At 41.9% G+C, this 13,220-nt stretch overlaps 1 protein-coding gene and 1 non-coding gene across 2 annotated transcripts; both read right to left on the reverse strand.

Moving 5' to 3' along the window:
- Positions 1-259: 259 nt before the first annotated feature.
- On the reverse strand, positions 260-7,276 carry dkc1 (dyskeratosis congenita 1, dyskerin). Its single transcript, XM_032546379.1, has 15 exons — positions 7,194-7,276; positions 6,102-6,154; positions 5,930-6,016; positions 5,482-5,573; positions 5,217-5,401; positions 4,684-4,748; positions 4,431-4,557; positions 4,157-4,287; positions 3,825-3,968; positions 3,146-3,266; positions 2,847-2,965; positions 1,790-1,893; positions 1,523-1,562; positions 746-898; positions 260-671 (listed from the first exon to the last, which is right to left on the reverse strand). The coding sequence occupies exons 1-15, from the start codon at positions 7,207-7,209 to the stop codon at positions 612-614; spliced, it is 1,497 nt and encodes a 498-aa protein (XP_032402270.1). The 5' UTR covers positions 7,210-7,276; the 3' UTR covers positions 260-611.
- Positions 3,033-3,109, reverse strand: LOC116709668 (small nucleolar RNA SNORD83). The gene has a single exon (XR_004336929.1). It is a non-coding gene; the product is annotated as a small nucleolar RNA SNORD83 (small nucleolar RNA).
- Positions 7,277-13,220: the final 5,944 nt, after the last annotated feature.

A 13,220-nucleotide genomic window follows, 5' to 3' on the forward strand; every position in this document is an offset into this window, starting at 1 on the left:
TCAACCCTGATTTTAAGCACAAATTGTTTTACGCTCATTTTTGGCTTTTTCATTTTGCCTGGAGTTTAATTCATGACTTGTTATTTCTGCTCTGATCTGTTTATACAGAATGATGCGAGTTAAAAGCTGAAAATTCAAATATTGAGCATTTCCAGACTAAATTGATCTAGTTAAATCAGAAGCAGCTCCTTCAGAAGTCCAGATTAAAGAGCAGACATCACCAGTTTGACACATTCTCTGAAAAACCAGCGAGGACAAATACAGAATACATTTTTATTTCAAAATAAAAAAGTTAAATATTTACAGATTGAAATAAATTGATAGATTTAATGAGCAAATGTGTTCTTTCTCCTCCATGAACAGAGCAGGGCGTTTCCGTTTCCATGTCGACTACATGATGGTCTGTCCTGTCTGAGGACGGAAGGCAGAGAGAAAACCAGTACAGCTGCTAGAACAGGACTGAACCGAACCAGACCTCTGGACTGTTCTGGTACTGAGACAGGTCTCCATTCATGTCCATAGTTAACACCGTCCTCATGCCCAACAGTACAGCTGCTGCAGCACATTGTGCTGAGATTCACTTCCAGCTGGCTGGAAGAACGAGGCGCCGTTCACTCAGCCGGCTCGCTCTCCTTCTGTTTCTTCTTCTTCTTCTTGGGTTTCTCGGCAACCTGGATCACACACACTTCACTCAGTTCTGGTAAAAGGTCATATCCACAGACTGAGGAGATCCACTTCAACTCACCGGCGTGTCGGGCTCCTCCTCTGTCTTTTCCGCCTCCTCTAGTTTTGCTCTTTTCTCCTTTTTCTTTTTCTTCTTCTCTTTCTTTATGTCCTCAGCAGACGGCGTGCTGTGCTGGGCCGGCTCACCGTCGCTCTCCGCTGACTCTCTCTTCCTCTGCAAGAACGTCACAATCACAGCTGATCAAACTTCAGGAAAAATGTACTGTCCGGTGAATTCACGGTGTACAGACAGTATCCTGCCTCAAACATGACAAGATATTTAATATCACGAGACGATCTTTAAACTAAATATCCATTAATCAATTTGAAAAGCAAACAATTTTTCTGAATCCAAAATAAATAAATTGCCATTCCAATTTGAATAAAAGTCATTAAATTATTCTTTCATGGGAACAACGGATTATTTTCTGTTCAGCCTCAAAAAAAATATATATTTTTTTTTTTAAATCTCCAGCCTAAAATCCACAGCCCTGTTCTACACTTTGCTTCCGGGTCTGGACTCCCAGCTGTGAGAGATGATTACTTCCTGTTGAAGTTTTAAACTTTAACCAGAAGCTAACATTTCGCCATGACGTTCGTAATGTGTGTGAGCATTTATCCACAAATACACTCCTTCCATCTAGAACTAACAATGAAGGGTTTGATAATGTAAATGGTAGTGAAGGAAATGTTGATTAAATGATAAATTAGCTTGCCGTATTACCTTGCTGCTGGACAGGCAGCTTGTTATGACAGCACACCTAAAGACCATCGTTCTAAAGTGATAATGTGATCTCACCTTAGCAGAGGCGTCGCCTGAGGCCGCCACACCGGAGGCGCTGCAGAGAAAAACACATGTTGACGTTAAACTGCCTCAGGGCCTGAAACAGTTGAGACTGTTCTCTGGGGAGCGGGGCCCCCAGCTGCTGCTGGCCAGGGGCCGAGGCTCCGGGCAGAGAGTTCATGTAGCAGAGCGACTCCCTCAGAGAGCACGGCAGCTCAGAGAGGGATAACTCTCTGCAGTGAGGGGGGCCACCAGCAGGGGCCACCAGTGAGTGCAGGGTACCTGTAGTCAACATACTGGTCCTTCCAGTCCTGAGGCGTGCTGCCGTTGGGTTTACCATGTTTATCCAGGAGGCCCTTCTGAATCATCATCTTCTTCTGGCTCGCCTGGTTCACACAGCATCAGACCAGAGGTTACACACACACACACAGGTGCGTTTTCGTGTCTTATAGGGACTTCACATTGATTTTCAATTATTTTCTAAAGCCTAACCCTGACCTTAACCTTAACGCAATTCACACCTTAGACCTAAACACAAAAACAGCAGATTTGTACCTACAAGGGTATAAAAACCTGGTTCACACACACAAACACACCAGTACTTTGAGCTTTTATTAACTATTCAATAATTAAGTATAACTGCTGCCTCATATTGTCTGTGGTGGATTAAAAAAAAAAAAAATCAGGAATATGATGTTTATGGCATTACCTAAAAAACTTTTGATTGGAAAATATGTAGCAATTTACATCACATCAAATTCTATTTAATCTCCACTAGGGGTGGAAATTTATCACATCATCATTTGAGATGAATTTATTATTGTGGTCGCAATAAATTTCAATTAATTTTTAATATTTGTGGTTTTTAGGATATTTTTGGATATATTTTCAGTATTTTCTCCAGTATTCAATGAATATCATTACATAATGAAATACATTTGAAAATATGATTAAATGCAGTTACTTTGTGCAGTTTAGTGATATAAATCTCTCTCCTGTAAGTCACTGGTGTCCTAAAGAAACTCGTCACAAATTAGAATGTTTTTCAAGAGGATCATTTGTGTTTGTGGGAAATAGTCGTAAATAGTTCTTATCACTTAAGTCATAATAATAAAAATATTGTGAACACTTCTGGAAAGACAAAAGTAAACATTTCAATAAGTTACTTTAGCCTATATTTTAGGATAATTGAAAAACAGATTTAACTTTTTTTAATTTTATTTATAAATTAATGTTTCATTTTGTTTTTCCCTCCAACTTTCTGAGGCCTCTCTAGCGCCGCCTGGCGGCCATCACTTAGAAAAACACCTTTAGACAACTGAAGGCTCTTCCTCCGTACCTTGGGCCCCAGGCCCCACTTCCTGGGGTACGTGTCCCGCTCCATGATCACCCTCTTTATCTTGGCTACAACGCCGTGGTCGCAGGTGGAGATCACCGCTGTGGTCATCAGAGCCACAGCTGCAGGGAGAAGAAAGGCTTCAGTCTGGTTACCGGTCAGTCTGACCAGATGGCAGGCTAACTGAGGAGCCATCAGGTAAGGGTGATAGATAGCAGGTCATCACGGCCCGAAAGCTGCTGCATCTACTCGTATCATCATGTGGCGTCGGCATGACAACCCACTGACCAACCCGCTCTCACCTGTGCAGATGGCCTCGCCCTTGGTTGTTATAACGACGATATCCTGGTTGACCTCGATGCCGTCTTCGTAGCGGAGCACGCCGGGCAGCATGATCTTGGCGCCGTAGCAGATGGCGTTGACCTGCAGACGGAGCCGGGTCAGAGGTCACAACCACAGAACTGATCCAAAAACCAGCAGGAAGAGGTTCACACTGCACTATGATTTTTTATTTATAGAAATAGTATCCAAGACACTAAATGTTTTACACAACCAACTATTATTCAGCCAAACTTTACACTATTTTAATACAAGACCTGTTTTAGACAGACACTGATCTGATATTAACATCTGTATCAGTCCTGACACTGAAAATAAATTCCAGATGGGGCATCAGTGAATGTTCTCTTTCAACGGGTGCTGAACTATTTAGTCTAATTCTATGCTTTGAACTCTGAACAATGTCATGCTTTATTATTCATTTTCCGAGTTTATAACACCCTGGTGTTCTAAACGTCATTTATGAATCAACATGCTACGTTACTAATGTTATATTGTGTGTGGAACCGTTTTTGTAACTAATGTTTTTTTTATGTTGTGGATGCCAGGAAGAGTAGAGATTGTCATGGTAACGGCTAATGGGGATCCCAACAAACAAACGTGAACAGGAAGTTGAGCCTGTTTCCAGGGAGGAAGACTCACCGCGCTGTCCTTCATCACCAGCCGCTTGTGCGACACCAGCAGCTTCTCCAGAGGGAAGATGACTCTCCTCAGGTACGTCTCGTCCTTGTTGTGGTCGAACTGCCACTGGGCATCTAGAACATCGTGCATTGTCACCAGGTTGTCCTGCAAGCATACAGCCACACTGGACGTGAGCGTTGTTGGCAGCTCTGAGCCTCGGCGGTTGGGACGCTCCGGCCGCCGTGTCTCCGCTGCTCTTCCTTCTTCCAAAGGCTAATTAACAACTCGGCACTGAACAGCAGAGCTGGACTCAACGCTTTGGACCTCTGGCTGGAACCAGAACTCCTCCTCACCTTCTCTCCCATGACTCCAGAGCGGACCCGCCGCAGCTCCTGCATCTGCCCCCCGACGCCCAGCACCAGCCCCAGGTGGACGCACAGGGTCCGGATGTAGGTCCCGGCCTCGCAGCTGACCCAGAAGATGCCTGTTGGGAAGGACAGACAGATTTAAATGGAGGCGGATGTGTGAAGACGGTTGCCACAGCAGTCCGCCTGGTTCTGACTCAGGACGGCTCTAGGCTTCATCTGGACAAGTTGGAATGAACCGGGGTAAGAAGCAGCTCCTCACCCAGCCTCCTCTCTGGGTCGTACTCTACCAGCTTGCTCTCATAGATGGTCCGGACTCTCAGCTGACGTTTCACTGCAGCGATCAGCGGCGGACGCTGGAACAACGCTCCGGTCAGCGTCTCCAGGGCCTGTGGACGACCAGTCAGCAGCGATCAACATCTTCTCTAACTGTGTCATATGACACTATGTTATATTTGCATTCAAACTAATTAAGTCTATAAGTCCAGCACAGTCTGATCAAAGTGGAGGCTCACCCGGGCCAGAACGTGCTCATTCTCGATTGCGTTGTGCAGCCGGACGATTCCCACATACTCCTTACCTGGAATCAGAGCAGAGAGCAGGTCATGACCTTCACCACGTTTTAAATGGAAACATTGTCATGTTTCACTGAGCAGTACGTCTGTTTTACTGATTAATCACATCTTCTGTTTTTCTGCTTTTCAAGATTTTGTTTTTGGAAAATCTGGTTTCCGTAGTTCAGACGATGCCACTGGGGGCGGCCATCTTGTTTGGCAAGAGTGGGACACAGCATCTGTTTATTTGGCCTTTGAATTCAAGTCAAATAAATAGAATGACTGACATAAAAGGCAGTTTTTGGAAATATTTTCTGTCATTTGTAATTACCTTGAGAAGATAAAGTGAGAAAAGAAATTTGTTAAAATGAGATTAAGTATGGAAAAAATGGGGGATTTTAATTCTAAGCATTATTCTGTCCTGATGATGCGGTTGTTTGACGTGGCTCATGCAGACTAACAGTAATCATAGGCAGCAGATGAAGGGAACCCACCGGCACTCTGCTGGGACTTGACCAATCGCGTGGCTCGGTCTATGCAGACGATCAGGCAGCCAGTGACCTTGGGGTCAAGGGTTCCGCTGTGACCGGTCTTCTCCACCCGCAGGATCCTCCGGATCCACGCCACCACCTCGTGAGACGACGGGTTGGCCGGTTTGTCCAGGTTGATGAAGCCCGACCTGGTGGAGCGGACACATCGCCGTCAGAACCGGGTCTGGGACAGAACCGGCCCAGAAAGCTCAGGGTGACGTTACCGTACTTGACATAGTCTGTGATGTTCCTCTTCAGAGGGTTGCTGCCGCACGGGATGGGCGTGTAATGAGCTGTTCGGATATTCAACTTGTGGAAATTCTGTAGGAAAAACAGGAAATGTCTTTAAATTGTTTTAAAAAAATAATCACATACAGCTGAATAACTTGCTTTATGAATACATTATTTAAATGTGATCAGAACAGGAAGTCGTCCTGGCCGCGGCCCCGTCCAGTCACACCCCGTGAGGTTGCTGGTTGTAACCCAGCAGAACGCCGGGAAAACTCCAGCCCCCCCATGGAGCGGCCCCCGCCCCAGAACGGAAGCAAGGGCAGCAACTTGAACGGGGCGGCGGCACTCAGAGAATGGATAAACCGCTTCATCATCTCACATGGCTCTGAAACATCAAATAAAAACTAAAATCCCCCAGATCAGATCAGGAACACCTGGGGCCTGACCTTCAGTAGGAGGGGCCACTGTGACGTGTCCAGTGAGGGAGCGATGGACTCTGGCTGGATGAAGAAGTCTCCACTCTGTTGGATCTCCTAGGAAACACAGGCAGACTATTCAGAAACAGTCAGGGGAGGGGCTCTGAAAACATGAAGCTTCAAGTCAAGTTTTTCTACAAACCCCAACGGATTCTTCCAAAACTTTCTTCGACTTCTTCTTTTTCTTTGCTGAAGCTTAAAACAAACAAACAGAAAACTGGTTAAAAAAATACTGAAAAGAAGCCATCGGCCAAGTTTCCCGTTTATTCATTCAATAAGACCTGAGAAATTTCAATTAGTAACATTTAAAAATGTATATTTAAAAATATTTTAAAAAGTGCTCATATTGTTATAATTGACATTTATTTATTTCAATTTTTAGTCAATAAGTGTATTAATAAATTCAATGCAGTTACTGTGAGCAGTTTAGTGATACAAATGATACTTCTTCATATGACTGGTGTCCAGAGGAAGCGCATTATAAATTTCAATGTTTATATATAGCTGTTATTGCTTTAAATTGAAAGCTTTAAGGACGCCACGGAAATCCTGCTATCAACGCTAACTTCAGCTTCTTCTTCGTGGGTTCTAAGCAGAGGCCCACGTGGTGTCTCCACGTGCTTGCAACACGTGGTGGCTAACGCGCCCAGCTAACAGGCCACTGAACATGCAACCCCACACTGAAAGAGTTGCTACTTCTGAAACATCGTTTCCACAGCTCCGGTTGTTCCACAGAAACACAGCGACGCTGATCTAGTTTGTATTTTACAGGTCAATAACCACAACAGACCAAACTACAGTAAAACAACGCTGTCACTTTCAAAATAGCAATGCAATCAATTTCATATAATTGGTTTTTACAGTTTAGAGCCTGCTTGATCAAAATGACTCGCCACGTGTTTCCTGTTCCACGCATTAACAGCTCGCGCGCCCAAATCACGACTAATAAAAGACGCCGCGCTATTTCATCGCAGAACGCTGATCTAAATACCGAGATTTGGATGAGATTTGTTTTGCAGAATGGCTGCAAAAACACCACTGTTAATCTAAGCTGCACCTCTGACCAAATTCCCAAACCCGCTTTCCTCGCTACAATAAAAGCAGCTGAACTACACAGAGAGACGCCTGACTGGCAATAAAACCCCGCGCTACGAGAAGGCGTTAAAACATCGTTATTTGACCGGGAGAAGAAGTAAAAACTGCCCCTGCCCCACAGAATGTGTTGCACACTCACCTTCTAGATCCGCCATCTTCTCCGGAAAGAATGAACGTTCACCGAGCGAGGAGCAGAGAGCAGCTGCTTCTTCCTCTGCGACCCGCGAGCAGCGGAGGTACTCCCGGATACACTACTGCCCCCTGCAGGCAAACAACGATTCAGCACAACCAATATCCGGATGTGCTTCAACAAAACGAAATAACGCTTCACTATTTCAGTCATTTTGTTCAAAAAATGAGGTCATGTATCATATAAGCTCTTGTTTTGGTTCATTTTGATAAATATGGCGTAAAGCTGATGATTGTTTTCCAGAAATTTGAATATTACATAAGACCACGTAAAAAGGATTTTTAATAGCCTATGTGAAATAGAATAATCCTTCATTCCTTTAAGGAAATATGGATACAATAATAATTGATCGTGTTGAAATATTTCAAAAGAAGTAAGTCTGCTTTCCAAAATAAGGTAGTGTCTTTCCAGAAAATATTTACTGACTGAAACGGATCAAACTGATTGATAAAGTTTTTTTAGTTCACTCTCCATAACAGTTGATGTTGGTCTCTTTGATTGCTAATTGCCAAAAAAAAGTGTAAGCCACAAAAGGTCATTGCAAAAGAAACTGCCTGCTCATAGAATATGCAAGCTTATGAATGGAAAGTTGAGTGGAGGGAAAATGGATAAAACAAAAGAAACAAGCAACAGAGATAACTGCAGCCTTAAGATGATTATAAGGCAAAATTAATTCACATTTGGGGCAGATTCATAAGGCATGGACTGCAGCATCACGGCTCACACACACGCTCACACACATACACACACTGTCTCATTTGATTGAACCCCTGTTTAAATGGTTTCCTTTTTGTTTGTTGCACAATGACATTTGGCTCTTTGAAAGTTTGAAACGCCTTTAGCCTAATCAGCATAGAACAGCATCAACATCTAGAGAAACTCATGCGTTTATCTATAATAACATTTTCACAGTTTGCTACTGCAATAGTGTCTTCATAGGTCTGCCTAAAAAATCAATCAGCCGATCCAGAACTCTGCTGTTCTAACATTAAACCAGGAAGATAGAGAACATCACTGAGTTCTACACCACCCAGGTCTGTAGTCCTTTACAAAGAGAATAGACTTTAAAATTCTGATGTTATTTTATAAGAGACCCAGAGAAAAAAAAGTTTTTGAATTTTTTTTTTTTTTACACTACATGACTCTTTGGAGTGAAAAAACATCTCTACAATTGAAAAAATTTCAAAATATGTTTTTATTTATTTTTTAGAGTATGTCCTTTGGAGAGGACATCGGGACTCTCTTGTGGCAAATATGAACACATTTCGAGGCCCAGGATGTCCTCTCTAAGGACCAACAGGATTTAACACAGTGGCATGTATGGTTTCAGAGTTATGAACAAAAAACCTATGTCCTCCACAGAGGACAAAAATGTATTGCTGGGTCTCAGGAGGATAAATCACTGAACAGCTTAAAGATCTGCTGTTGTTGTATCAACCATCCAGAACCTCTCAGGTCTTCTGGTTCTGGTTCTGCTCACAATCCAAAACTAGAACCAAACATGGAGAAGCAGCATTCAACTTCTATGCACCACAAATCTGGAACAAACTCCCAGAAAACTGCAAAACAGCCGAAACACTGAGTTCCTTTAAATCAAGGCTAAATCCCCTTCGGTTTAGAGCTGCTTTTGAACCATAATAAATGAAATATTAACCAAAACATTTGATGTGTGTTGATGTTTTTAACAAAGACACTTGACAAAATGTAATGTCTGTTCCTGATTTCACAATTGTTGAAAGTTGTGAAATTGTGGTGCGTTCATGATGTTTTTATGTTGTCATGATGTAGAGCACTTTGAACTGCTTTGTGCTATACAAACAAACTCGACTGATTGATTGGTTGATTGATTGATTAATACAAAATGTTATTGTACATAGAAAAACACTCAAATTTGTGACACAAAAATGGAGACTGATGGTAAACAGCTGCAGGGGCATCAGCCCTGAGTTCCTGCAGTCAGACAGAAACCACAACATGTGAACAATGATGTTGCTCTGTAATTTATATCAATAAATGTTGCTTGCAGCGGTCAGGTCAGCAGCAATCCTCCAGTGTTGTATCCTTTGTGCATTGTGTAGGCGGCAGTGAGAGACACAGTAACTATGGTTACAAAGAGAGTTGGAGTGGTGTGAAAATTCTTGTAGCTTCATTTTTTAAAAAAAATCAAAAATTCTCTTTGCTAAAGACTTTCAGAAAACACAAAGACTTCAGTTATTGTCAGCCCATTCAGGCATGAATCATAGTCACATCAAATGACATTACATTTTTTGTTTTCTCTCTAAAACACACCGCCTGACTTATTTAGTGCAATAAGAGGAGCAGTGAAGTAAACTAGAAGACATGCTGCAGGTTGGGATGATAGCAGGAGGTGATTTTATACAGGAAATCAATCGGCCATTTTGATTCTAAACATAACTCACGATAAGCTATGGAACAGGAAACATCCTATTGAATTACATGCACATAAACATGGAGTTGCTTAAACTGATTCTGTTTTATTTCTGTCTAAAACATAAAAACTCTTCCTGATGAAAGGAGGAGACGTCTAGAGAGTGATTCTGGTCTGACCCGTTAACACCAGCAAAGTGGGGAATGTGGGTCTGAAGGTGCTGAAGGAGATAAAGGAAGTGCTGCAGAGTGTCTGTGTGTGTGTGTGTGTGTGTGTGTGTGTGCATGGTTTGGTGTTTATGTGAAGTGTTGAAGGGCACTCTCAAGGATTTTCAGTGTTTCCTGTAACACAACTATGATTTATTCCCTGTATCCCCGAGCTGACAGCCTGTGTGTGGGGGGGAGGGGTGTGTGGGTGGGTGTGTGTGTGCGTGTGTGTGTGCGTGCTTGCAGATTCCGTTTTTCTTTTCTTCAACTGCACAGGAAAAAAGAAGAAAGAAGGAAGAACACAGCAGGCCTGCAGTTGTCTCAGTGTTCACTGGGCTCTTTGTAATTTTTTAACTTTTAAATAAAGTGTTTAAATAACACAGACAGTCAGCGCCTTTTTTCCATTTATTCTCAATTCATTTGGCAACAATCAGAAAAAAGAGAGAAAATGGATCTATTCTGTGTTTTGTCTGATCTGAACTAGTTTTGCAGAGGCTCCTCAGATCTGTGGAGTGGATCCATCACGTCAGATGGATTTTATTTCTTGGTGTTTGGTGGAAGGATGATGTCATGTTAAAGCATGTAGGAGGCAGAACGAAAGCAGCATGCTGCAGTCTTGTACTCCGCTCCTTATTTGGTATCAGCCTCACCTCTTGCTGATCAAGCTTTTGTAGAGGTAAAGTTTTCTGGCGCTTTGCAAAAGTATTGACACCCATTGAGTTTTTTCACAGTTTTTTCATTTGCCAACCAGATTTCAGTTGGATTGTGTGTGATAGATTCCTGCAAACTGGGGCTTAATTGTGACGGAAAAGTATTACATTTTCTATTTTACAAAGAAAGATTAGGAATATGTGAGGTTGCATTCAGCCACCTGGGTAAATGCGGTGTACATCCACTTTCTGCTTTATTTACAGCTGAAGGTTTTATTGGGTTTGTCTCTAAAAGATTTCCAGTCTTTACCAAAGTCAGACTGGATGGAGAGCAAATATAAACATCTCTTTTCATATCCTGTCATAAATTCTCATTTGGATTTAGATTTGGACTTTGACTAGGCCATTCTAACTCATAACTACTCTCTGTCTAAACCATTCCATTGTTACTCTGGCTGTAGGTTTGGAGTTGTCCTGTTAGAAGGGAAACCTCCACCTCAGTTTCAGGTCTTTAGTTTTCTCCCTCTTCTTCCTTCCCTGCTGAAGAGATGCATTCCCATAGCATGATGCTGCTACCACCATGTTTCAATGCCATTTTTTTTTCTTTTCCAGATTGATCTGCAGTGTCTGGGTTTGGCCACAAGTAGTGTTTTGCATGTAGACCAAAAAGTGTAAGTTTGTTCTTGTCTGATCATAGTTGGGCTTGAGAAACAGTTTTGCTGCTAGGAGAAACAGTAAGCAGCCGAAGTCAAACCAGTGTGATGAACTGAAAAAAAGGAGAGAAATTGCAGAATTAAATTAATAAGGCAAAGACAAAAGGTAAAACCTAAAGATAAAACACAGGAAGGCAAAACACAACAGCAAAATAGCAGAGATCCTGGTGGTCTGTGGACCACAAGGTACTGCATGTAAATGACAGTTTACTTGCCTTGGCATGAGCTCAAAGCTTACCAAAGGATTGTGTTTAAAAATATTAATTGATAAGTCACTGAAAGAAAAGTCACTGAAGACAAAAGCTGAAGATACCCGTGGAAAGAAGACAACATGGACAAATGAATGTCTGTGGTAGCATTTATCAGTTTCTTGGGGGGAGTTGCAGAACTTTTGCTTTTGGAACTCTAGTATGATACATAGCTGCCATCGGCACTTAGATCTAGGACTGACTGGCCAGGGGCAGCACTGCTGTGCTGACTGTGACATAATGGTGATGAGGTGCTGAGCAGCGCTGCACCCCACACTGACTAACTGCATCTCAACACCTAAAATGAAATAATTTACTATATATATACACTATATCTATCTATCTATATGTATGTATACATATTTATGGTGGCTGTGTCTCTGTCAGCAATGTTCCATGGAAGCAAACAGATTCATTTTGTTCCCACAGCCTTTTATCCACCTCTTCTTTCCAAACAAAATGTGCTCTGTGGTGAAGTGGGATGAGCTGAACTCTTACTGAACTGTACGAACATCTGTCTCATGAATTGTGGTCTCTGTAATTATAGGTATCAGTCATCTCTTGGAAAATGCAGCCAGACAGAAAGTATTAAAAAGCCTCAGTATTTCCTGCAACTGGAGTATGAGACACTGAAATCATCGTATAAAATCAGATTTCATCAAAAAGTATAGGGAACGCACAACCGTTGTTAGGTTATTATTAAGGTGCAGTGAAAGAGGATCTACTGTACCTCAGTATATACCGGTCTCAGCTGAACTCAAAAGACATAAGAAAGAGTGGACACACACACACACACACACAATTGTGAAATCCACATTTAATAAAGGGTCAAGCACCATTATTGGCGTACATGTACATTAAATACACACATATATTGGTAACAGTCGTTCATTTCTCCAGCTGTGATGCATGAAGTTGGTGGAGAAACATTCCTACAATCAGCTACTGACTGAAGGTTTCTTTCCTGGCGCGACATTGAAATACAAATAACTTCAACACCAGAAAAAATATCAGCAAAGAAAACTTGAAACAGAAAGGCAGCTTGTGACGTTAGTAAGAGCAATCCTGGCTTTTAATTTCTTTTTAAAGAAGGCATGTAGACCCTGATGATGAGGCTAAATCCAGTTCAGGGCCGGTCCAAAGCTGTATGAGGCCTGAAACTACATTTTATTTGGGGGCCCTCTTCCATCAAACTATATTTTTTGTACCTGCAAAATTGCCGATTTTAGGCAATTTTAAACTTTTATCTATTCTGAAATATTAGGTCAAATTTAATTACATACTTTTTCTCAATGAACTAATAAGAATTTCGTAGATCTGATCTCTGGGAAAACTAAGCATTTTTTAAGGCTCTCTGATGAACCAGGAGCTTAGTTTGCTTATGGCTCAGGCTGGTTTAACCCTCATCCCACTGCCAAGGTGGTAGTTTGATTCAGTTTGGTTTATTTATGTATTGCCATTTCACAACCCATGTCCAAAACTATAAACATACTAAAGGTAAAGACAGTTGTTGCCTTACGAATAAAAGAACTGAGTTCAGTCATCACAGGAAGTGGACACTTTCCCGAGACATTCACATCATTTATCATTTTCAATTTCAGCTGTGTTCAATGCAGTTAAAACAAAGCTGGAACAGATGTCCATCTGGTCTTTACATTTAATGGCTTTGAGTCAACAATGAGTTTTTTTGTACAGCAAATATATTAGGCATAAATAGCTTTAAAAATATGTTTTTTGCAGCAGACAGCTGCAAAAAATACAATTACAGAA

This window comes from Xiphophorus hellerii, chromosome 19 (assembly GCF_003331165.1).
Source record: "Xiphophorus hellerii strain 12219 chromosome 19, Xiphophorus_hellerii-4.1, whole genome shotgun sequence".
NCBI classification, from domain to species: Eukaryota; Metazoa; Chordata; class Actinopteri; order Cyprinodontiformes; family Poeciliidae; genus Xiphophorus; species Xiphophorus hellerii.